Raw genomic sequence first — 26956 nt, forward strand, 5'->3', positions numbered from 1 at the left:
GCGAAAGCCAAATGAAACCCCAATTTCCATTGAAAACCTATTTGAACTCTACTTGAAGCTGGTCCTTCCTAAGAGGTCTCAAATCTTTCAGACTTTCATCCTAGAAGAGGCCCATATTCCTACAGACAGTCCTGCATACTTTGCCACCATTTTCTCTGAGAGGGCAAAACAAATTGTAACCATGCTCTCTTGCATTCTAGGATATACCACTGATGAGCATGTAGATGAGCCTATACTTGTTTTCCTTTCTATTTTTTTCCCAGGCAAGCCTCCAACAACAGTCTTCAATTTTGCCCAGTTCTTGGCAGACAGAATTCATGATCAATTGATCAGATTGCCAAATGAAAGAGTATTCAAATACTCTTCAGTATTGTTCCACATGTTCCTATATTTCCAATTAGACAGGTTTCCAGTTAACATCCAAAAGATGGACACTAAGGGCCATCCTAGATTTGTCATCTTTTGGACACCCTTAATCCAAAAGTATTCCACTGTTTTCAGCTAAAAGGAGTTCATTGATTCCTTTGTTCACCTAGTTGTTAAAATGCTAAGCAGTAGCAATCAACCCAGGATCTGTGATGAGATAAAGAGAGTTTTGTAGTTGTCTAAAAACAGTAGAATAGGAGACTGGTATCTATACCAGGACCACACTAAAATTAGAATATATGGATGCTAGCTCACTCCCTATAAGTTGCCCAAATATCTCCCCATGAGGATATTTGTATTAGAGTATATCAGGCAGATTATAAATTCAGTTGATGTAAAGTTTCTATCAGCTAGGAAGAAAACACAGTTCAAGATAAAAAAACCAGCTTAGTCCTTTTATCTGCAATAATAGGGAGGTTGGGGAAGAAGCAGAGAAGTGTTTACAGGAAATGAAGTTCATTAGCAGTTTCATGTGGCAGTATGACCCTTTAGGAGTCGTCAATAAACTAAGACTCAAATTTAAATTGAGTCCTATGCATGAGTCCTGACCAGATATTGAAAAATATGCTAACCAGTTAGAGTGGTTGGAAAACACCTTGATAGATATGGAGAAACAGATGGAGACTAGTTCCATTTTGCATACTCTGGCCCTACAGGACAGGAATGCAAAAAGGACCAGGGAAGAAGGTTCTTGCTCCAACAAGGATACAACAGATGATAGGTTTGAAATCATTTATAAGAAGAAGCCCAAGCTAAATCTTGTAAATGAGCAAGAAGAGACAGTTGACACAGTTGAGACACTTCAAATCATTGATACAAGTACAGTGATCAGAGAGAACACAACTCCAACAGTTTCAGAGGAAACTCATCAGCCTTCCACCTCTAATACCCAGAGTATTCAGAAACAACTTAGCATTGAGGTCTCATCGTCAAGCAAACCAATGGATAAGGAAAAAGACATAAAGGAGAAGTATAAAGAGATCAAGTTGAGAAATGAGGCATTGAAAGCTGAAACCTATGCCCAGTATTTCAAATAGACTCCTAGCAATCAGAATAGGTTACTTTCAGCTTTTGACATTAAAACAGGTAAAATGCAAATGACTTTTTTACATCCTACAGTACAACAACCTAAGTCATCAGCAGATTACAGAAAGACAAAATTTGAAGTTTTGGCAGGAATGTTCATCCCATAGATCAGATTGAATTTCATAAGCAGGCAGGAGAAATGATATACTCAACAATGACCAACAAGGCTATGAGTGTATAGAAACTTCAAAATTCTCTAGACAATATCACAACACAGTTTAAGCTAGAGAAAGCATCCTCACAAGCAAAGGATAACAGAATCAAATCATTAGAAGAATTGGTTATTGAGATTGGATATAATCCAAATGACATTAAGGTGGCAAAAAAGTTCATAAAGAAGAAGAATGAAGACATTGCTGCATTAAAGAAGCAACTAAAGTTGCCTCCTTCTGAACATCCACAGACCAAGGAAGTTCTAGAGAGCCAAAGCCAAAAAGATGAGATGATGGACCTCATTCTTCAGTTAAATTCTCAATTAAAAGAAATGGAGAATGAGATGGATAAATTAGTACAGTAGAAACAGACCAGCATGGAAGCAGCTACTGTGACTGCTATTCCTACAGTTACTACAACAGTTCCTTCTACCTTGGCAGTTGCATTGGCCACAACAGCTCCAATAGCTACAACACTTCCAACTGCGTCAGCAACTAAATCAGCAACAGATTCGACAAAAACAACAACTCATCCTACTAATGAAGCAAGTAAACTGGTCAAAGCCATGGAGGATATGTCCATCCAAACCACTGAAATAAATAGACTTAAAGAACAAATAAAAAGTCTAGAGGATGAGAAGAAACTGGCTCAAATCATGCATAAGAATGAAGCTCAGAAATCAAACAGGTTGAATGAAAGGATACAGAAGTTGGAAAAAGAATTAACACTAAAACAACCACTAGCCCAAGCAAAACAACTTTTATGGGCCAATATCATTGACTCAGTCAATGATATTTGGCCATCTATACAGGTGATATTTGAGCAGAACGATTTGGTCAAAGATGCTAGTGAGACAATTCAAAGGGTTAGAAATGAACTTGGAAATATGCTAGAAGAAGCCTCAAGAATAATCCAGTTCCTTAACTCAAAGAACGAGTATGAATTGCAGGAGCTTGGAATAGCTGACAGAACTGGGACCATACTAGAGGTGAAAGGATGCCACATGAAGACTATGATAAGAGAATCAGAGAAGTGGCAAAGGAACAAGTCAACAATTCCTCTATGAAAGGGATGCCTACAGGAAAAGTCCTTGACTAGACTTTTGAGAACCTCTTTTACCTCTAGCATGAGGTAAAACATCTTTTTGTAAACAAGCCCACTTTTGCAAAATACACAGAAACTGATGAAGTCTACAAAAGAATGGTAAATATTAAATTACTAGATACAGAGACTTGGGAAAAGTTGAATGATTTACTGTAAAAATGCAAGGTAAACAGTAAATACAGAGCAGTGAAGGTAAAACAGCAGATCAGCTAAGTCAAAGAGTATCAGATGAAAAACAGAGTTAAAAGACAGAGTTTATCAGTCAAAAGCAGAGTAAAAGGACAGCCAACGTAGAGCAATAGCACAAGAGAGAAAGTAGCAAAAGATCAAAACATCAAACAATAAAAGAGGGACAACTTGCATTAGTTACATATCTGTCTCTAACTTCTTGCATGGAGATATTTCTTTTTCCTTGAATAATTCCTAAAACAGTTTAGGATATTTTGTAATAAGTTTTTTGTATAAATACTTGATAGTTCGAAGTATAGAAGGGTGGATCGCTGAACATTTCTATAGTTATTATTGATCTAAAAACCTGAGAGTTTGTTGTAACATTTTCAAGTTAGCAGAATGGACTGAGTAATAAAGGCATTGCATTACAAGATTCATGTGTTGGGCCACTTCAGTGAAGTATCTTTCATTTGTTAAATTGCCATTTTCTTAAGTATTTCACATACATACATGTTTTTCCAATTTAAATGAAATAACTGGAATGCTACTTCAGAATTTGTTTAAGTACACTCTATCTTGAACAATTATTCATTTTGATGTTTTCTTCTGATATCCAGAGTAGGGAATTCTTCATTGCTCCCTAGTTTCGATTGACCTCTTTCATTTCCTTCATTATTCGGTTTGAGGAATCCTTAACTGCTCCTTGACCCCGATTGAAAACCACTTCACCATCCAACCTAAAAGATCTGAATTTACTCAGCTACCTTGCCCTGTGAACACTATCTTTAGAACTTGATTCAATCCTGTTTTCTTGACATTTGGACTCCATAGCCCAATGGTAAAAAGCAGTGTTCCACGGGGACTCGCTCCCCCCCTAGGGGTCTAGTTTCCTCGCTCCCCCGCGCTCCGGGGACTTGGGGACGAGTAGGGGACGTTTCCCCACGCTCCCAAAATGGAGGAAACTCAGGGGGACGTGCCAGGGAAACGTTTCCCTTCCCTGAGGGGACGTTTCCCCACGCTCCCAAAAAAATGGCTTTGCTTATAGTTTATGATTTAATAGACCTAAAGTGGTACAAAGCTACTCATGTTCTGTATGGGGATAACGTCTTGTGTTGTCTTTTGGTTTCAACAAGCGTTATTTTATAGGGTCAGTATCATGGAAATTTGCTGGACCATATAGCACGTACATGAATTTTCCCTTTTAAAACTTCTCCTTTTTTTCTCAAGTGATGGCTGGATTACAGTGGGGAGATAACTGGAGTGACAGGCAAAGAATATGAGACATTCAATTTTTGTTTTTAATTTGCATGACATTTGACATACAAACTATGGAAGGAGCACCTATGCCATGTGGGAAATAATTGGGTGGACTATAGACTAACATGCGTTTACTGCAAGCATGACAAAATACTATGGGCAGCAAGAAATCTCAGGAACTGTCGTTATATATGAATTTATACAGTTACAAAATTTACACAGAGCACAGTGGCTCAGCTTGAATTCTCAAGTCTGAAAATTATTTTCACCCCCGAAATACACTGCTAGTTTGAAGTTTGAACTGCATGGCATTGCTCTAATAAGGTAGACAAATTATCCATGCCATCATTGGTCACCCAAGTTGGTTCGTAGATGGTCATTCTGCAGTTAATGTCATTTGATAGTAAACTGTCAGAAACTCTTTCATGTGATCTTCTCATCTCTCCTGGAACTAAAACTATTCTTTCAGCATATGGTGTACTGTCTATATTATATATAATATAACAAACTTTCTAGCTGTTGTATCCAATACAACTGGACAACCCATTGTAGTTGCCCCTTCTACTGCCAATGCAATGTTCCTGATCTGTTCATTTACCTTTTCACAGAATTCAGTGGCTACCTTATCAAGCTGAAGCTCTCCCTCTGTCTGACCAAAATTTAAATTAGTATTTGACCAAGCTGAATTAGAATTTTAAATTTATTATTTTATATGATATTATAAATTTGGATAATGTCAAATGATATTCATATCAATGATCATGCTTTGCAGCTTTTCAATTCAAACCAAATTGTCATAGTGGACTCAATTAATAAAATATATTTTATATTTATAAATTTTTAAGACCCTGACGCTCCCCCACGTTTCCTAAAAAATGGTAGGGAGCTTTTGCATAGGCCGCTCCCGCGCCCCCTCGCTCCCTCGCCCCCTCGTCCCGGAACCTTGGTGGAACATTGGTAAAAAGACATTTATCTATCTACCTAAATCAGTGATTCCACCACCAAATCAAATTAAAAACCAACCAAGCTTAAATAACTAGCCTAAAATCAATTAATCCAACAAAGTTAAATCATTAAGAGAGAGCCCTCTCTAAGCATTAGGAAGGCTAGATCATGATCTCAAAAGTAAGTTTGTGGTTACCTCTATTATTTCTTTAAACACAATGTGACAACCCTAGGGAAATTTTAGAGTGATAACATGATAGAGGTTGCGATGTTCTCTTCAAAGCTTAGGATTGTGAAATTAAGTTAGCAACTACTGGGAAGATTTTGGCTAAAGGAGTTCGAACAAAGAATAATGTATATATTTTCAAGGAAGATAATGAAGAGTGGTACATCAACAAACAAGATGAGTCTTGGCTATGGCATAGGAGATTGGGGCACCTCAGTTTTGATCACATAAGAAGAGAGTAGTCAAAGATTTACCAAAGATAAAGAAACCTCAACATCCTACTTGTAAGTCATGTCAAGTGGGCAAACAAAGTCAGACTTCATTCAAAGTCAAGAACAAGTTGTCAAGTAGTAAGCCTTTGCAGTTAGTACATATGGATTTGTGTGGTCCTTCCAGAACAAAAGTACTAAGAGGAGAAAAAATATTTTATATTGATAATTGATTACTATTCTAGATTGACATGGGTGGCATTCCTTAGAAGTAAGTCAGAAGCGTTTGAGAAGTTCAAAATATTCAAGGCACTAGCAAAAAATCAAATAGGGTGCAAGATAAAGTGTATAAGGTCAGGCAAAGGAGGTTAATTTACTTCAGACGAGTTTGCAGATTTTTGTGATGAACTTGACATAAAAAGGTGGTATACTATCGCAGACACACCACAACAGAATGGAGTGTCAGAGAGAGAACATATATGTTCAGCAAATGGGCAGAGCCATGATGCAAGAGAGAAACATTCCTCAAACCTATTGGCAAAAGCAATACACACAACAATGCATATTCTCAATAAGGCACATCTAAGACCAAATTGTGACAAGACACCATATGAATTATGGCATGGTAAGTCAGCTTCAATCAAACATTTTAAAGTGTTCGAAAGTAAATGCTATATAAAAAATAATGATGAAAAGTTAGGAAAGTTTGATGCTCGATCAGATGAAGGAATATTTTTGGGATATTTGTCAAAAGTAAGGGATATAGGTGCTTTAATAAATGACTACATAAAATTGATTGTATTGATGTAAAGTTTGATGAAGATCTACCTTATAAAAACAAGGGCACAAGTTTTATCAATCCTCTAGATCATCATCATGACAATGAAGAAAATGAAGTACAAGATGAATCAGAAAAGTTAGAGACTCATTCAAAAGGTCCCTCAAGACATACACAAAAGAATCACCCTGACAGTCAAATTATTGGAGATAAAAGTGAAGGAGTTCAAACAAGGAGGCAACTTGCAGAGAAAACAGACTAGGCTCATATTGCTATGCTGTCACAGATTGAACCAAAGAACTTTGATGAAGCAAGTAAAGACAAAAACTGGATAGATGCTATGAACGAGGAGTTAGATCAAATTGAAAAGAACAAGACTTGGGAACTGACACCAAGACCAGCTGGAAAGAATGTCATTGACACAAAATGGGTATTCAAAAACAAGATGAATGAATAGGATCAAATTGTTAGAAACAAAGCCAAACTAATGTGCAAGGGTTACTCACAAGTAGAAGGTCTTGACTATGAAGAAACTTTTGCACCAGTGGTGAGATTGGAAGCAATCATGATGTTTTTGGCCTTTGCTTGTTATAATGATTTCAAAGTATACCAAATGGATGTGAAATATGCTTTTTTGAATGGAGAACTTGAGGAAGAAGTCTATATGGAACAACCTGAGGGATTTTTATTATCAGATAAAGCTAACTATGTTTGCAGGCTAAAGAAGACATTGCATGGTCTTAAACAAGCACCACATGCATGGTACTCTAGGTTGGACAAGTATCTTAAAAAACAGGGCTTCAAGATGTTGAAAAATGTAACTAGGTTTGGTCTTCATAATTGTATTTGAGTCATAATAAAATGTACTTATGAAAAAGAATGAAAAGAAATTTTATTATTATTATTATGACTTACTAAAGCATGGGTTTCATACTTGGGTCATCATGTTTTAGATCAAAGTCCCCATTGATGACTTCTAGGATTTATTCTAAGTCAATAAAGTCATTGTACATTTAAAGAGACCCTTCTTGGGCTTTTGAATCATGTAAAAATAATTATTTTTGAGTAAAAAATGAATTGTCACATCCACACCAAGTCGACCTCAAGAAGATCAAGTCGGCCTCAACAAAGGTAATTCGACCTCACCAGAAGCCTATATATTGAAGCAATTCGATTCATTTGGAGGACAATCACTCACACAAGCTCGATCTCCTAGGAGAAGCCATGAAAAAGTGTGAAGTTGTTGTGGAAGAAGGAAAATTGCAGGATCAAAGGTTTTGGGCTATCTCTCTCTCTCAAACGTGTGATTGTATGGGCTATAGCATCAAGGTCGAAGTTTTGTACAACATCAAGAAGTTCTGTTACGACATGAAGGTCGAAGTACGACATCAAGGTCGAATTGGTGCTTCAAGGTCGAAGAGCTAAGTGCTTCAAGGTCGAAGTTGTTGCATTAAGATCGAAGTTGCTAGGTCGAAGGTACTACTGGATCAAAGTGTTGCTGCTGCTACTGCTACATCTTGGTCGAAGATAGTACTGGAAAGTGATCAGCCATTGAAAAAGGAAAGGGCTGATTTGGTGTGGAGGAAGTTTTTGTCTGAGTCAAGAGTCTTGGATTATCTCAGGAAAACTATTGAAGGAAGAGTTGTTGATTGGATTTTCCCCAAGATTGGGGTTTTGCCCTGACTATCCGCCTACATTGGGTGTCTTTGATCTTTGTGCTATTGTTTTGGTAATTACATGATGAACTAATATAAAATAAGAACATAAGAAAGTTAATAAGAACACCATAATCTCACAAGTAATTAAGTATAAGAAAATGTAACAACCCATCTATAAATAATTAACAAATATAAAGTTCTAAACTTTATATTAAAACAAATATGATAAACTTCATATTAAATTAAATATAAATTAAACTTTATAATAAATATAAATTAAACTTTATAATAAAAATAGAATTAAACTTTATAATAAAAATAAAAGTAAGACCTTATATAAAAGGGGACGCATAAACCAAACCTGGCTATATAACAAAATACATGTATAAACAAAAAGGATCAGATCGATAATATCTGCGGGTCTGAAATGCATGCGAAGGCGTGGCGGGAGGAGGAAGAGCGGTGGCTGCAGGGGGAGGGCGGCCACCGCCAAGCCGCAATTATAAAACCGCAGATCTGAGCCGGGCACGGGGGCGAAGGACGGAGGAAAAAGGAGGAGGAGAAAATCAGGAGAGAACCAGGAGGGCAAACCAGAGGAAGCAAATTGACCATTGGAAGAGCTTTAGGCATTCTGAGGTTCTGGGCACGGGGGACAGTGAGCTCCTGTGAGAAGCTTACTGGATTGAGCAGCCAGGCTCTGCTCAGTCTGGCTGGGTGGAATTGGTCTCCCGATAATTGGAGCAGAGCAGTGGCAGCATCATCAACTACACCAGATCAGATAGCAGTCCAGGTAGGTACCTGCTTTTAATTTTTACTGTTTCCGCATTTCAGTTTTATTATGGTTATTACAGATGGTATCAGAGGGGTTGTTCAAACCCTTTTCGAACTTACAGGCCCACAATTCACGGTTGCTCAGACCTATTCACGGTTGCTCGGATTTGCAATAATTTTTGGATGCCTTCTAATGATCTCAAATGAGTGAGCTCAGGTGCCATAGAAAAATACTGTCACAATGACCTGAGTGCCTTTAAAATTTGTATTAGCATAAGAGAGGACGTGTGAGTTCTACTTTTCCCTCAATAGGGTAACTCTGTTCCTTTGCTTTGAATTCTAGCCTTAGGGCATCATTCCGACGCTTGCAGCAGCACACGTCCTTGAAATTCGTCAATTTGTGCGCCTCTCGAGATTTTCCCTCATTTCTGAGATTTCAGCCGTTTCCTTGTTTCGAGAATCATTGGTTGCTGCAGCAATAGAGCATTGCTGTGAATATACAGTGACCTTATTTCTCAAGGCAAGTAGGGTGGAGTACCATTCCACAACGTTAGGTTACGATAGTTTGAGCTTCTTCTAAAAAAAAAAAACTCTGTCCCTTTGCTTAAAGGATTGAGCTGGGCTTCAAGCTCCTTCGAAAAATGACATCGCTGTTCCTGAGATTTTCTTACGGATTAATCTTACTGGATTAAATTTACATCGGAGCTTTTACTCTTGCACATGGTCATTCTATTTTGGACATTCACGGTATATATTTGATCTAAAAACAGGTTAAATTTACATATACGGTTGTGGTTCATAACCATTTTTCAACCATTCTATCCAAAAAAAAAAACTCCAGAGAATAGATATAATTTCCCTGTTTAAAGCACCCATTAATAAGAGCTGCATAAATTGCTTCATTGGGACAGAGCTCTCTCGCTAACATATTTTTATCAGCTGGTCTGCCTCAAGGAGTCTGCCTGCCTTGCATAATCCTGCAATTAAGGCACTATAAGTATCTACAGTAGGCTGTCAATGCTTCTCCATCATTTTGTCAAGAAGCTTAAATGCGAGATCACTGCTTATTTCAAGTGGCATTCCATCCAGGTCATGAATTCCATCTAAGTTATCAGGATCTGAACTACCTACTGCATCCTCATCAGTGATCAAGTGTTCCTTCTGTATCTTGTTTTCTTGAACTATACCATTCATAAGCACTCAATAAGTTCGATAATTAGGTTGGCATCCTTCATTTATCATCTTACTTAAATAGATCAAAAGCATGATCCACCCTGTCTGATTTGACGTTGCCATCCATCAATGATGTGTATGTTATTTGGTTGGGTTGTAAACCTTTCTCCTTCATTTCACCAATGAACATTTCAGCCTCTTCCAGTCTGCCTTCCCTGCAAAGTCCATAGATCAGTGCACTGTAAGTGTAGACATTGGACCTCACACACTCTACAAGACTATGACTCGCACTATAGTATCCTTATGACTATATCACACTTGCACAAATGCAGGACCTTGGTTTAGCATTGACATTCAGCTCTCTTATATTGATCACATCACTATGCCATGTACGAATTCAGTATTCACATGTCTCGGCATTATTATAACAGCAATATAGCATGATTGCTCACAGTTATGATTGTACTAATTGTCATCTCAGCATGTGTAACATCAAGTTTCTTTAGCCATGTACTGACATGATCATTGCATAGTAAGGAACAGAAGCCTTATGGCAATATATGTCTTTGAGCATTTTTGAATCATATACATTCGCTCAGAATCAGTTGGGTACAGTTCTGCCCAAAATCTCGAGTTCTGTTGGAACCAAATAAGTTGAGATGGAGCCGAGTCTTCTTATAGTTGTAAATTTATCCATATGACTGAAGGGCCATCATAAACCTCTGTCGTGTCTTAAGGAATGAAAGAATGTCTGTGTCTTCAATAAGCCTGCATCAATTATATTACAAATTCAAAATTGTAATTCGAATCAGATTCTGAGTTTCACATCAAGACTAAAAGTTTAGGTAACTCTGTATATCTCTCCTGCAGCATTGTTAATATAGCCTAATGGTGGTAACTAATAACTGCAACAACCTATCAGTAATTGATATGCAATCCTTCATTTGTCCATGAGTACAGAAAGGACAAATTTATATTATTAAATAACCTTGAGTATATTAACAACGATGGCAAAATGATGGACAGTGGTCAGCATATTTTAAATTATAGTCTTGGCATCCTAACTGTACTACTATAGTATTTGTGTGAGCTCATGGATTACTGCCTGAAAAGACAAAACTGTATCGTTGCCCTATCTATCATCTTGTAGATGGTTTGTTGGTATACCCAGTTGTGATGACAATTGAAGATATTTTAAAATTCTGCATCAGAGACATGAGAAGTATGACATCCATGAGACGGGTGAACTAATGCAGGGTTTTTACTATCTGATAGGTAGTAGAACTGTCCAACCCTGTTGATAATTCATCCATGAAAAGAGTATTTGAAGGTCCAAAGATCATCTCCCCTGTAAAATGGAAATTTGTATGAATTATAAAACTTACTGATTTTAGTCATAGCAACGACATCTATACTTGGATTACACCTCTCTAAGAAGAGGAATTGTCAATATAATTATCGACCATACCGGTTGTGACACGTTTCTTTTGCCACCGGAAATTTTCACCAGCATGTCATTGCCAGCTATTCTACCACCAGAGAAATGGTCCAAATTTCTCATAGATCATTCTTGTTTATGCCCTCTGCTAAAAATCTTTAATCACCTTATTTGGATACCAGTCGAATTTTATGCCAGATTTAAGTTGACTTATGTTTACTTATCCTCCTTAGGGGCCCAGTCTACACACTAAACTTTCTCAGATGATATCTATGTAAGTTTTCTGCCAAATATTGTGAAATCTGAACTTATGATAGCACAAAGTTTTCTATGAATCCAATTGCAGGCAATTTGCATCAACCATTAAAGTGTTATGTGCAATTTATAAAAACTACTTTTCAAAGCATCCTTTAGAGAACAAAATTGTACTAATTATATCCTTTGACAGAGTCATTCTTAAACAAAACTGGTTCTAAACAATCATAATCACATTTTATCCTAATTTATTTCCTCCGTTTAACCCCAATCTACATTTATGATATATTGCTGAACTGTATCTCTTCTAGATTTTAATCATGACATGTCTATGGTAAATTTTTAGGCTAAAGGTCGAACTGATATGGAACCAGAACGACCCTTCATTTTATTATAGATTTAATCCATATCCAAGTAATATATTCAAAAATATAAATATGTATGACCTTCTTTAAATGTAATAGCTAGATTGAGGTATGACGGGTATGTTACCGACGTACATTGTAACGAGACATTTAACATTTTTTAATTGTGGATGTTATTTGGTAAATAAACTTTAGATGTTTTACCTTAGGAGCTAATAACCATACACTTCTGCATTATTCATATTAGGGTAGAATACCCTGCATTAGGACAAGGAGGTCGCGAGACCACCCTCCTTGACCTCGGTACCAGTAAGATCCGCCTAGCAGATAAAAATAGCAAAACTATACCCGTTTATGAATGTGAAGTTGCAAAAGAAAATTATGTGTTAAATTCGGTTGTCTACCTCAAAATTTTTATAGAATTTTATTATGTGTTCAGGAACCATTACAATGGTAAGGACGTATGAGCGACGACGACGTGATCGGGCAGCATCCCCATCAATCGCCCCAGCGCCAGAGTTGACTGTGATAATGAACTCTTTGGAAGCCTTATTGGAGACATTGAAAGAATCAACTAAGGCTAAGACCAAAGAGGAATTTCAACATGTAGCCACCAGTTCAGCGGAACCAAATAATCTTGAGCCCAGAGGATCGAAAGAAGACATTTCTAGGGAGCTTCAGAAAATTAGACTCCCAGAATTCTCAGGAGGTCGAGCAGGTGAACGCGCTGAAGCATGGTTAGAAGGAATGAACAGATGCTTTAGGTTAAGAGAATATTCTTCTTCAGCAAAAATAAAAATTGCCGTGTTTCAATTAAAGGAAAGTGCCTTGATTTGGTGGGGAAATCTGGAGAAGCAGATGCACCTTCCAGCGGATAATGTCCCTTGGGAACTATTTGAGGAAAGGTTCCGCGCAAAGTATTTACCTCCATACTTTCAACAACAACAAGCCAGAGCCTTTCATATATTAATTCAGGGAACTAAAACGATGGAAGAGTATGAGATAAGGTTTATGGAGCTTGTAAAATACATTCACTACTTAGATTCTGATGAACGTCAAGCTGAACGCTTCATATTTGGGTTAAATCCTCGCATCAGAGCCTTAGTAAGCATGTGGAAACCATCATCAATAGTCGAGGCAGTCGAATGTGGTTGTTATGCAGAAGAGCACCTTGGAATCAAAAAAGATATGGGGCCAGCAGGGCCTTTCCAATCAGGATTTCCAGGAAAGACTCCCCGAAACTTCTTCAGAGGAGGTAGCTCGAGGCCACCTTACGGTAACAGGTTTACCCCAAGAAATGTGGGGACAAGAGCTCCCATGGCAGTAAATACTATAGCCGCAGAATCATCAAACACCAGTCCATGGACATCTTGAGGGACTGCCAGTAGAGGAAGAAATTCGAGAGGAATCAACATGAGAGGACGAAGCTCGTTCTCTAGAAATTCATGTCCTGATTCAAGAGGATCAACGCAGCTTAATTGTTGGGGATGTGGGGGACCGCATTTTCAACGTGACTGTCCAGAAGCTTTGTCGAATATATTGCATAGAATTGGAAAGGAACCAATATCAAACAATCGAGGTAATCATAGAATTCATGCAGTAGTCAGCGACGACCAAGCAACACATCAATCCACTGTAGTGGAATCTTTAGGTATTATAAATGGTATAAAACTCAAAATCTTATTTGATACTGGTGCCACAGATAGTTTCATTTCGTCATATGCATTAAAAAAATGTGGGTTGGCAGCGCGTAGACAAAATGACTTCCATCAAGTAGAAATGGCCTCAGGAGAACTCCAAACCGTGAGCTTGAGTGTGGATCAATGCAAAATTGACCTAGGGGTCTGTTCGACTAAACTGAAAGTTTATGTCACAGCCTTAGGAACGTATGATCTTATCATAGGTATGGATTGGCTAGAAGCTCACCAAGTTTGGGTGGACTGTTATGGGAAAAGAATTCTAGGCATAAATGATGAAGGAGAAGTAATCCAAATTCAAGGAATCAAGAGGAAGGTATCTTTACGCTACATATCAGCAATGAAAATGAAGCGTTGTTTAAGGAAAGGTTGTCAGGCTTATGTAATTCAAGAAGTAAGCGAAGGAAAAGGACCATCCTTAGGACAATATCTGGTGTTAGCCGAATTCCCGGATGTATTTCCAAAAGAACTACCTGGATTACCCCCGGTAAGAGAGCTGGATCTCACTATTGAATTAAAACCAGGTACCCAACCGATCTCTAAAATGCCTTATAGAATGACAGCTCCAGAACTTCAGGAATTGCAAATTCAATTAAAGGAACTACTGAATATAGGGCATATTCGGCCCAGTACATCACCTTGGGGCGCTCCTGTAATTTTTGTGAAGAAGAAAGATGGATCTTTAAGATTATGCATAGATTATTGAGACTTGAATCGAGCTCCAGTAAAGAATCAATATCCTATGCCTCGAATCGACGATCTTTTCGATCAAATGAAAGGAGTTGCTGTCTTTTCAAAAATTGATCTTCGATTAGGATATCATCAGCTAACGATTTTTGAAAATGATATTTCTAAGACTGCATTCCGGACACGTTTTGGACATTATGAATTTACTGTGGTACCATTTGGATTAACAAATGCGCCAGCCGTATTTATGAATCTTATGAATAGTGTTTTTCGTGAATATCTTGATCAATTTGTGCAAGTCTTTTTAGATGATATTCTCATCTATTCCAAGAATAAGAAAGAGCATGAAGATCATTTGCGGATAGTACTGTCATGTCTTAGAGAATGTTAGTTGTATGGAAAACTATCCAAGTGTTCATTCTTTCAGGAAAGGATTCATTATTTGGGTCACATCATATCAGGTGAAGGGATTTCAGTAGATCCTGAGAAGGTAAAAGCGATCATGGAATGGCCAATACCAAAAAATGCACATGGGATACGAAGCTTTATGGGTTTAGCCGGTTATTACCAAAGTTTTGTGGAGGGATTCTCCAAAATCGCAAAGCCAATTACAACCCTTCAGCGTAAAGGTGTTAAGTATGAATGGACCGAGGAATGTAATAAAGCATTCTCTGAACTCAAAAGACTACTCACCAGTACACCAACCCTAAGAGTCCCTAACATGGACAAAGATTTTACGGTATGTACTGATGCATCCAAACAGGGACTGGGTGCAGTGTTGATGCAGGATAGAGGAGTGATAGCATATGCTTCCAGAAAGTTAAAACCTCATGAAGAACTCTATGCTACTCACGATTTAGAATTAGCCGCTGTAGTGCTAGCTTTAAAGATTTGGAGACACTATCTAGTGGGACGAAGTTTTACACTTAAAAGCGACCATCAAAGTCTACAATATTTGTTCACCCAAAGAGACTTAAATGCCAGGCAAAGGCGATGGAGTGAATTCCTAAGTGAATATGACTTCGAAATATCATACATTAAGGGAAAAGAAAATGTAGTAGTGGATGCTTTAAGCAGAAGACCTCAGATATTTTCTCTCATACCCATTAAAGTAGACTTAAGACAACGAGTACTGGATCATCTTATAAAAGACAACTGGTATTTAAAGGTGAGAGCAAGTCTTGAAGGTAAAAGGGCAAAAGAATCTAAATTTGAGGGATATGAATTAGAAAACGATGGGATCTTACGATTCCATGGAAGGATGTATATTCTTGATGATAAAGATCTTCGAGATACCATCCTTGGGGAAGCCCACAGAGCAGTGTATTGTGCTCATCCTGGAGTAGGGAAAATGTATGCGGATACCAAGAAACTCTTCTTTTGGTCAGGCATGAAGCGTGCTATCACTCAATTTGTTGCAAAATGTTTGGAATGTCAGCAAGTAAAGGCAGATCATTGTCACCCAGCAGGCCTCTTACAACCCCATGACATTCCTATGTCTAAATGGGAGACCATTTCTATGGATTTTATCACTGGACTACCTCTTATTTCTCAAAGACACAATGCCATTTTGGTACTGGTGGATAAATTAACAAAAAGCGCCCGTTTCATTCCCGTAAGAGATACTTACGATGTTGCTGACGTAGCTCGAGTATTCATAAATGAAGTTATTAGATTTCATGGAGTACCTAAGAAGATTATATCCGATAGAGATTCGCGATTCAATTCTAGATTCTGGACTTGCATGCAGACAACCTTAGGTACTCAGCTAAATTTAAGCACTGCTTACCATCTTGAGACTGATGGGCAAACTGAAAGAGTAAATCAAGTACTTGAAGACATGTTGCGAATGTATGTCATGGATCAGCAATCACACTGGGAAAAGTATATGCCCTTAGTCGAATTCGCATACAACAACAATTACCACAGTTCGATTGGAATGTCTCCATTTGAAGCTTTATACGACAGACCTTGCAGAACACCGTTAAGTTGGGACAGGTTAGAAGATCGAGTGATAATAGGACCAGAATTAATCCATGAAATGGAAGCACAGGTAAGACAAATTAGACAATGATTAAAGGAAGCACAGGATAGGCAAAAGAGTTATGCTGATGCTCACAGAACTGATAGGAGGTATGAAGTAGGGGATCAGGTTTTCATCCGCATCAAACCAAATAAAAGTACTATTCGATTCGGAAAAGGGACAAAGTTGTCACCCCGATTTATTGGACCATTTAAAGTCGTGGAAAGAGTTGGACCTGTTGCCTATCGTCTTGCCCTGCCACCTCACCTGCATAGAATTCATAATGTATTTCATGTTTCTGTATTAAGGCATTATATAGCTGATCTATCTCATAACCTTCAATGGAAGGAATTGCAGGTATCGGACGAGGGAGTCAACCGTTACGTATACTGGAACGTAGGGTTCGACAGCTGAGGAATTGCCTGGTGGACCAAGTTAAGGTCCAATGGGACAAGTATAGTCCTGGATCAGCAACTTGGGAAAATACAGAGGACATATGTCAAAGATACCCTAATCTATGTCAATTTTGAAGAACTTTAAACTATGTTTAGTATATATTTACTTCATTGCAATCAGAGACTCAGAAACATTTTGAATGATTATAGATAAACGTGAAATTTTGTGACATAATATATGTTTAACTTCTGCTGGTACGTGGATACCAAAATGATATATGTGGTTCATTTTACTAAATTATAGTTGTCAAAGTAAAGTTAAGACAGTTGAATGATTTTACTTCTGATAGAAATTAAGATATTGTAAATCTGATTTATTTATACATGTCAATATGATCAATGGGATAGAAATCAGGAAGTGAATACATTCTAGATAAAAGTCAAAAGACATGCATGGAATATCGCAAAATATGTTGTACTATAGTCTCCTAGGTGAATAATACATGAGTTATTTTGAATATGCTGATGCACATTTTACGAATGCATGGATAAGTGTATGATTGCAGGTAATAAACAGTTATCGGGATGACCACGTGATGACAGAACCTCAGAACAATTAAAGCTCAAAGTGATCCTATGATAGGGTCTTAGCCCTAATTCTACTGGGAGGGGTGGAGGTGTTACCCACCGTTTATCCTCTGAACCCTGGAGTCATGGGAGGACTGTGTGAATCACGCTCCCCTAGACGTGTGATGATGACTGCCGGATGCCTACTGGGAATCAGGTCGGTATAACTGACGCTGTCACCTTAGAGTTTATGAATGGTTAGGTCAGTAAAACTGACGCCATGGCATACTCCAGTAGAGGACGGATAGGATGGGAGCGGAAGAGATTAGGAAGGATAGGATGATTTTAGAATAGCTTGGGAACCTGGGTAGGGTAAGACTTATCCATTAAAATCATAAACCTAAAACTCTAAATTTTTCAGTCTCTTGATATTAAAATAAAAAATTTTAAAAATCTGAGAAGGGGGTACTAATTACTATCATAAGTAATCAGATAAGATAAAAACTCTAACTTCGGGACGAAGTTTTCTGAAGGGGGAATGTATGTAACAACCCATCTATAAATAATTAACTAATATAAAGTTCTAAACTTTATATTAAAACAGATATGATAAACTTCATATTAAATTAAACTTTATAATAAAAATAGAATTAAACTTTATAATAAATATAAATTAAACTTTATAATAAAAATAGAATTAAACTTTATAATAAAAATAAAAGTAAGACCTTATATAAAAGGGGACGCATAAACCAAACCTGGCTATATAACAAAATGCATGTATAAACAAAAAGGATCAGATTGATAATATCTGCGGGTCTGAAATGCATGCGAAGGTGTGGCGGGAGGAGGAAGAGCGGTGGCTGCAGGGGGAGGGCGGCCACCGCCAAGATGCAATTATAAAACCGCAGATCTGAGCCGGGCATGGGGGCGAAGGATGGAGGAAAAAGGAGGAGGAGAAAATCAGGAGAGAACCAGGAGGGCAAACCAGAGGAAGCAAATTGACCATTGGAAGAGCTTTAGGCAGGGCACGGGGGACAGTGAGCTCCTGTGAGAAGCTTACTGGATTGAGCAGCCAGGCTCTGCTTAGTCTGGTTGGGTGGAATTGGTCTCCCGATAATTGGAGCAGAGCAGTGGCAGCATCATCAACTACACCAGATCAGATAACAGTCCAGGTAGGTACTTGTTTTTTTTTTTTTAATTTGTACTGTTTCAGCATTTCAGTTTTATCATGGTTATTATAGAAAATCTTTTTGCCTTTCTGATTTTCTAACATGCTATCAAAGCTAAGGTGAAGAAGAAAGAAAAACACAGGTTGATGATCTATTGAAAGAAGACTAAGGAATCTCAAGAAGTCGAGTAAAGTATCATATAAGGAGACCTTACAAGGAAAGGAGTTTACTACCTTCAAGGACAATGTCTAACTCCATAAAGGGAGAGAAGAAATTAGGAGCATCAAATTACAGGTCATAAAAAAGAGAGGATAAATGTAATCCTCGAAAAGAATAAAGTTTTCGATCTAGTCTACAGATGAATCAAGTGAAGCAAAGAAAGAAAAGTTTAGAGAAACAAAGATTTTGGCCATAAGCCTAATAATGGATGGAATGCATGCAGTCAAGGAGTCAGAATATATTTAGTAATCAACAAGGAGAGTGAAGAAGAGAAAATCTCGAATGATTGTTCCACTCATCACGAGAAGAAAGGAACCTTCAAGAAGTCCAAAGGGCCAATGCTACAGTTGTCACAAGATGGGTCACTATAAAAAGGATTGTCTTGAGAATCCAGGGAATAAAAGAAGGAACATGGATCAAGCAAACTTTGCCGAAGAAGTTTCCCCAAAGAAGAACAAGATGGAAGGTTCCGAAGTCAAAGACCTATTTGTTAGGGACTCTATCCCTTACGTATCCCTCAAGTTTGGACCAAGAAGGAGCCCTCACCACTTTCCAAAGATAAGTATCTTTCTCCTTGTATTATCTTTTATCTTTTGTTTCCCTTACTTATATAAGTTTGTTTATATTAATTACTAATCACATTTCTATTTATATTTTCCTTGTTTAGGAAGGGCTTACTAAAGACTCAAGGATGATGAAAGAAGGCTTCACAAGACAAAGCATTGGAATTACAAGGTTTGTTAAGAAACAAAGGTATGTCTAAAACTACAAGTTTTTGCTCTCTTCATATTCAATCTTGATAAACTATTACTAACATCATTGTGTCGAGCTCTCCTAAATCATAAAGATTCTTGATTGGGTGATTCATCATTAGATAAATCTACCCTCATATATTTGATTACTCTTGTTGAACCCTAGAAAGGTTCTTTGTGAAAAACCCTTACTTAATTGTATGTCGATGATAATGTGTGAAACCCTAGCCTACTTAGGGTTATTGATGATGTCATGGTTGGGGTTTTCAAATGGATATGAAAACCCTAACTTGTTAGTGTTGAAAGATGATATCTGAAATCCCAAACCTTTGAAGTTTTGGTAATTTAGTGTTTGCTATGTTATGTATTGAAAACCTAGATCTTTAGGGTTTATGAGCAAGACACTTATGGCCTAGGAATGAATCCCTAGGTAGATGTTTGTTCGTCTTATCAAGTTTGTTATATGTCTGATTTTAATGTGTTTATGTCATTGGGTTTGCCTGACATATGTTGTTATGATATGCTTATGCATGCTGATGAAATCCTAGATATGCATGTGTGTTGGCCTAATTATTGATAGTCATAAATCCTAGGATTTGGAACCAAGCCCAAGTTGAAGTTTGATTTTCTATGATTTGTGAATTCTAGGGTTTTGTGACAAAACCTTAGTAGAAGTCCAACTCTCTAATATGTGATGACTAGTGTGATAATCTGAGACTCATGAAAGGTTGATAAACCCTGAAATTGTATTGTGATCAGTTTGATTGTTGAGAATTAGTAAATGAAAATCTAGGGTTTACATCAAACCCTAGTAGAAGCTAGTCATGTTGTTGATTGAGCTGTGATTGGTTTTGATTATTGAATCTCATGTATGAAATCTAGGATTTTTGAATCTCATGTATGAATTACTCCATATTCAAGTTGCAGGAAAGGATCTAGTGGAAATTTGTTTCTTTTCCCTTCTTACCCATGATCCCTCTTCATGATCTAGGGCCATTTTATTTTTCAACCATCCACCCTTGTTGCTTCGATTCAGTAGCTAAGTGTTATGAGATAATGGTTGCTCAATGTGATATTTCTTTGTTCTATCTCCTGATTAAGCATAGGGGTAAGGGATGTGATATTAACTTAATAATATTTTGGCTTCATTGGTTGTATGACTAAGTTAACCTATGGTGTAGTACATGTTAGTTTAGGTTGCATGGCATTTATTTCTTGCATTATTGTGTGTGCATCCTAATTATTCATTATTCATGTTTATGTGTTTACATACTATATAAGATTGCTTTTTTAGCAAACTTTTCTATTCAATATTTATTTTATATATCATGTAAAGGGTGGCAATCAACACCCCATACACATGCTAGCAAACAAGTTGATTTGAGTGTGCAGGTAACGAATCTTTGAGCCCAGGGATTGTTGGGGCTCTCATGAACTCCCTATTTGAGCATATGAATCATGCACTCTATGGTGAGCACGTGTCTTGTAGTTGGAGCTAGATGTTACCCACCAAAAGTGGGTAACGCCATAAGAGACAATTTTTCTCCACTTTTGACAACCACCCAGCCAATAACCCTACTTTTTCTCAACATATGATGATATGCCACATTCCTCTGCCATTTGCATTGCCATACACCTCTCACCATCTAACATTCCCCTTAAAAGACGGAGGGTCACCATTTGGTAGGTGCTTCAACCATTTTGCAATTAAGTGCTTTTGCTTAATGTTTTGGGCATTCTAACCAGTGTGGAAAAAGTCGGGATTAAATCCCCAAAATGCGATTTTTTTGGCTGGCTGATTAAATCGACCGATTTTTTGCCGATTTTTTCCCAGTTGAAAAAGTCGGGATTAAATCGGGACTTTTTCCAAAAAATTGTGAATAAGGCAGTTTCTTTAACGATTTTTTATTTTTATTTTTAAAAAATCGGGATTTTATTGAAAAAGTCGGGATTTTATTGAAAAAGTTGGGATTTTTTAAAAAATGAATATTTTTGTATTTTTTTTAATTTTTGCCGATTTTTTCAAAAAACTCCCAACTTTAACGACTTTTTCAACTTTTGGACCCTTGCCAATTTAATCCCGACTTTGACTTTTTCCACATTGATTCTAACATGGACTAAGGGGTAATCTAGATGATTGACCAATCTTGACTATAAACTTGTTCTCTCACGTTACCAGGAAGGTTAGTTTTTGACCCTAGTCTAGTGGGACCTCCTTTGAGGCCTTAGGGTTTTTGGAGGGACACTACTTGGGAAACTTGGATTGAAGTAACGTGTCCATAACCAACTCCATACTTACCATGCTTCACCATTCCCTTGATTTCATGTCCATCCTTCGGGTTCGTTGTCATTGGTTCATTGGGATTAACATTGTCACATCCTCATCAACAAGTTTAGTTTGAAAGCTTTGCCCTAGAGGTTGATGTTGCTACAAGAAAGGTAAAAGCATAAAATGGCCACAATGAAGCAAAAAGAAAACTTAAAATGCAAAATATGACTGAGATATTAATTAGTGCATGGGAAGAATCCTAGCATGAGCTCTACCACCATGATCAGCCATCACCCAGTTTCTAAGCACTAGATGCTCCATCACATAATAAAGGAACCCTTTCATGTCCTAACCCTGATGAGTGAGAAGTTGACTCATGATAAAGGTGTAAATGAATGCTATGTCATTTAGATTCCATCACCTTAGGAGGATTGGGCATTGGCAACCTTTTTGTAGATCAAAAACTTTGAAAAACTTAATATTTTTTTCTTTTCTATTTTCTAAGCCTTTAAAGCAAGCCACTAGGGAATTGAGGTAGGATTGAATTTGTTTAGGGTTCTTGTGGTGAGCATTTGTGGTAGTAAAACCCTAGCCTTGGTGATCCTTTTAACTCAAAGTCTAGCCTTTTGCATTATAAACTATCCTTTGGAGGGCTGACATCATCCTTCGCTAGATGTTTTTGTGCCCTACAAGCCCTAACTCTAGTCAGGCTTCAACTTGAGGCTTAATTGGAGGGTTTACTTTGTTACTTTGGTGATCTTATCATTTGGTAAACCCTTTCGTGCCTATGGCACTCCTTTGTTGCTATATATCTTGAAACCCTAGGTCATATAAGTTGTCGCTAGTCTAGGTGCATGATACACTATTCCTTGTTAAGAAGTATTGAGCTTTTGTCCATCATTGAGTATCTCTACCTATTCTATGCTTTCATCACCTCAAGCCTTATAACATAGAATATCCTCTTATGTGATCATTGGGAATCCTCCCTTGTGGAATTCCACAAAAGGCAAGAGGAAGATTGTTGAGGTGATACTGGCAATGTACCTCATTGTTGCAAAAAGATCTCGCCCTTGTCTTGTGAGTCCTGTCTCAAGACCTGCTTGATTTTGAGGCAACAATACCAAAATATCTTTGACCAGGGTGTGGAACATATGCCACCATGTTGGCATTCCAGAAGTAATCCTGAAAATGCCTCAAGGCCTTAACCAAAGCATAATCTTTCTTTTCCATTAGTTCATACTTCAATGATCTCTAGATATTATATACGTAATTCTAGCTATTCTTTCTTAGAAGTGGGGGATGGAGAAGCGGATGGAGGGATGAACAAGAAGATTACTAGTGTACTCCATTGTCTATTCCTCTGCCTATGGATGTCTTTTGCCTACGTTTGCATAGGTGGAATCTCGATCTAAATCTCGAATTGGATAGGGCTTGCTCTTCTGCTATTGGACAAATCCTTCGAAAGCTTTGCTTATGAAGGAAATGGGCTACTCCTTTGGTTCATTGTTTTTTTTGTAGCAGCACTGCAGTCATAGTAAAATTAGAGGCAAAAGAAAACAATTGTAAATCCTTACCATAGTCTGGGCTCACAAGTATTGGAGATTGACATAAGGCTTGTTTGATGTCCATGAGTGCTCTTTTGGCCTTGTCAGTCCATTTTATGTCATGCCCTCTTTTTAGCATATCTGAAATATGCCTCACAATTTCAACAAAGTTGGGAATGAACTGCCTTATGAAAATGATTCTTCCGAAAAAGCTTTGAATTGCTCTTTTGTTTTGGGAAGAGGAACCTCCTGAATTCCTTTCACTCCCTTTGGACTGACCTGGGTCCTGGACTCTCTACTTGGAAAAAATGTTTACCAAGAATTTTTCTCCAAATACACCTGCGATGGACTTCTTGGGGTTCAATAATATGCCAAGGGACCTGGGCTTGTCAAAAGAATTTCGTGAGTGATGTGATTGTTTCTATCATTGGAAAAAATTATGATATCATTTTGACAAGCAACTATGAACTTAAAAATATAATCTGCAAAAGAAAAATCCATAGCCTGCTATAACGTTGCTCCATCATTCTTTTGTCAAAAAGGCATACATACATACGCATAAAGTTCCACACATACATACGCATAAAGTTTCACAAGGGTCAGCAAAGGCAGTCTTATACCTGTTTTGTTTGGACAGAGATGCCTGATTGTACTCAGAAAAACCGTCCAACATGGATATCATGTCAATACTTGGAGCAGATGTTCCATGTTCGAAAAGTGGTAATTCTCTTTCAAAGATGCAAGATTCAAATTACAAAATCAATACAAACTTGAATCTCACCATTTTTCTCTCACTGAGATGACCTTTTCCACCCAGTTTAAGTATCTAATTGGCATGATAATTTGAGCTTCCAACAGCTTTTGTAGCCCTCTCAGAATTATTGGGGCCACCTTTGGGTTCATATGGCATTGGCGTTGTCTAAATGGTCTAGCATCCTCTTTTAGTGGGATTGCATGGCTAATAATTTTGGGATCATATGTTTTGAACTCTTTATAGCACCATGCAAAATCATTTTCATATTGCCGCACCAAGAGTCTCTACTTTCTTTCTTGAGGAGCGCAACCTCGTCCAATCATGATGATCCAAGGAGATTCTTCTGATACAATATTCACTTCTAACACCTGTTCACCTATACATGGTTTGCTAGTTCCAATGAATGTGTTAGATTTATCAAACAATCTTTCCAAGGAAATTAGGCCTTTAGGAATCCTGTTAGCTCGCAGTTGAGCCCAAGGTATATCCTCATGTTCCTGCACATTGTCAACTACATGGAAAATGAATTCATCGATACAGTTAAGAAAGCTAAAATCCTGCCTCTCATTCTCAAAAACTTGCCAAGAACCAATATTGTCGAGAACAAAAGGTGTAATGATTAGCTCTACAATATATTGTGTGGGGAATCGGCACATATGGTAAGAAAGCTGCAACTGAAGTTGCCGTAGGATCTGCTAGCTTATTCAACATCATCGGAATAGCAATGCAACCATTTGCATCAAAACATTCAATTTCATCCTACACTGCATCCCTATGCCTTTTCAATTGAGGATTCTTTGCTTCACATAAGTTTTGTACTTGGTTCACCACAAGCTTGGAATCCCCTTTAACTTTCAACTACTTGATTCCCATTTTCCTTGCCTACAGAAGGCCTAAGAACAAGGCTTCGTATTCCACTACATTGTTTGTGCAATCAAATTCCAAATGGAAAGAAAAATGGGAAACAATATCTGTGGGGGATAGGAAGATAACCCCATCTCCAACTCCAATTGTAGAACGTGCGCCATCAAAGTGCATGGTCCATAACTGATATATCATACTGTCTGCATGTGGCTGAACTGGTTCTCGTGGTCATCTGTAACCACATATGTTCTGAACTTTGGCTCTAAGATTTGAGGATACAGAGGTTCATTGTCTAGTTGTTGTGGATCCTCAACATCGTGCAACATCTCAAAAAATTAAAACAATAAAATTAGAATAATTTTGAGTTTCTTGCAGCTTGGGGCTATAGTCTACTGAAAATACCCAAAAAGTCCTAGTCTAGACCATCCACCTTATTATGGATGCTGCAACAGGTAGGGGCTTATATCTCTATATATATATATATATATATATATATTTCTTTTATTGTAACTGATAATTTGCAACTAGTTGTCCTCATATGCAGGCTAAGGTGGTAGATTGGAAGCTATGTACGTCATGGTACTTTTAGTTATAAAAAATGAAAGATGTCAGATATGTGGGAAAAGGCCTAATTTGTAGTTCCTTTTTTAATTAAAAAATTGCAATTGAATTACTGCAGATAATTTGCCCTTTCATTCTAGACCAATTCTATTGGGCTGAACGTATGAATTGGATAGGGGTTGCACCACCACCATTAAAGAAGAAGCATCTTATCCCAGATAACAATGCAGGTGGTATTATGGAAGCTGCAAATTCTCTTTTGAACTCAATCCTTATGGCTATGGCTGCTGAAATGAAAGATCGTGCAGCTGACATTGCAGAAAGAATTTGTTTTGAGGTTAGCTCTTAGTTGAATTTTGTCTTTTCTTTGACTGCTGTATCTAGAGTACAACAGAAATGTTGAACAAACAATATTCATTCCCTATTAGCGGATCTCTTATTTTTACAAGACAAATGCAGACAACAATGTTTTTTGCATAACTAATATGTTTACACATGTGCTGATTGGTTTTGACTTGATGTATGACAGGATGGAGTTGAAAATGCTGTAAATATTCTTGTAAACAAGGTTTGTATTTCAGCAAATAGGATGTTCTGAAAATTCAAGGCTCGAAAGTAAAGTCATACCATGTAAAGTTTTGTTACTCTTTTCTTACCTTGGATGTAAACTGACTTTTTGCATTATAATATCGAAGTCAAGCACTGAAATATAATTCCTAGTGTTCCCATTTTCACTAAAGAGTTCAGGATAAGTATAGTTCCATCTCTGCTTTGAATAAGGCTATTTGCATTTTATTTATTTCTTTTACATTACACAGCTTTTTAGTACAGAAACAATTGAAATTGGATGGTGAATTGAAGTATAATCAATTTAGGAATACTAGTTGGTGTCAGTGTTGTCACAACCATAACCGGAAAAGCCAAAATTTCAAACTAGACTGGAACGAGATTGTAATCAGGAATAAATTTAGGTTGAGAAGCAGTTGATTAAAAAATACATAAAATATGTAAAATTTTAATTATCAAAAAAATATTCATGTATGTTAATGTAAATCTAAACTAATAGATGCCAAATATGCAAAGTTTGTTCATGTATATAGCATGTAAGAGTAAAAAGAACATAATGGCACTGTTGTGATACATATCTGAACAAAAATATATAAATGTTGAAGCTGTAAATGGATTCTAGAGCCAAAGAAACATCATACTACAAGCTACAACAAAATTATAAATCAGTACAACATATCACAATTCATGAAAATACTCATCATCACATTTTGCCTTGCCCTCTGGGTATAATCTTCCAAGAATCACTAATGCTTGAAATCTCTTGTGTTGCACAAGGCTCTAAGCCCATCCACCCCAAGTCACTCTCTGTGAATGTCTGCTACACAATCTCCTTGTGCTATCAAATGATCAATGAGAAGAGTGTGAGGC

The 26956-nt window shown here is 37.4% G+C and overlaps 1 protein-coding gene across 11 annotated transcripts in view; it reads left to right on the forward strand.

Moving 5' to 3' along the window:
* Nucleotides 1-26298, forward strand: part of LOC149182907 (UDP-Glycosyltransferase superfamily protein) — a 284880-nt gene extending 258582 nt beyond the window's left edge. For 8 of the 11 annotated variants that reach the window (XM_089417000.1, XM_089417002.1, XM_089416999.1 and 5 more), the window contains 2 exons: nt 25638-25856; nt 26049-26298. In XM_089417000.1, coding sequence (XP_089273126.1) covers nt 25638-25856; nt 26049-26117 — 288 coding nt within the window. In that variant the 3' untranslated portion in view covers nt 26118-26298. Of the gene's footprint in view, nt 1-25637; nt 25857-26048 lie in introns of those variants that run through there. The other 3 variants (XR_016257161.1, XM_089417004.1, XM_089417007.1) reach the window with 2 other exon arrangements.
* Nucleotides 26299-26956: the final 658 nt, after the last annotated feature.

This window comes from Pinus tabuliformis, chromosome 3_2 (genome assembly GCF_031772625.1).
Source record: "Pinus tabuliformis cultivar Carrire ecotype Pingquan chromosome 3_2, CPIR1, whole genome shotgun sequence".
Classification (NCBI taxonomy): domain Eukaryota; kingdom Viridiplantae; phylum Streptophyta; class Pinopsida; order Pinales; family Pinaceae; genus Pinus; species Pinus tabuliformis.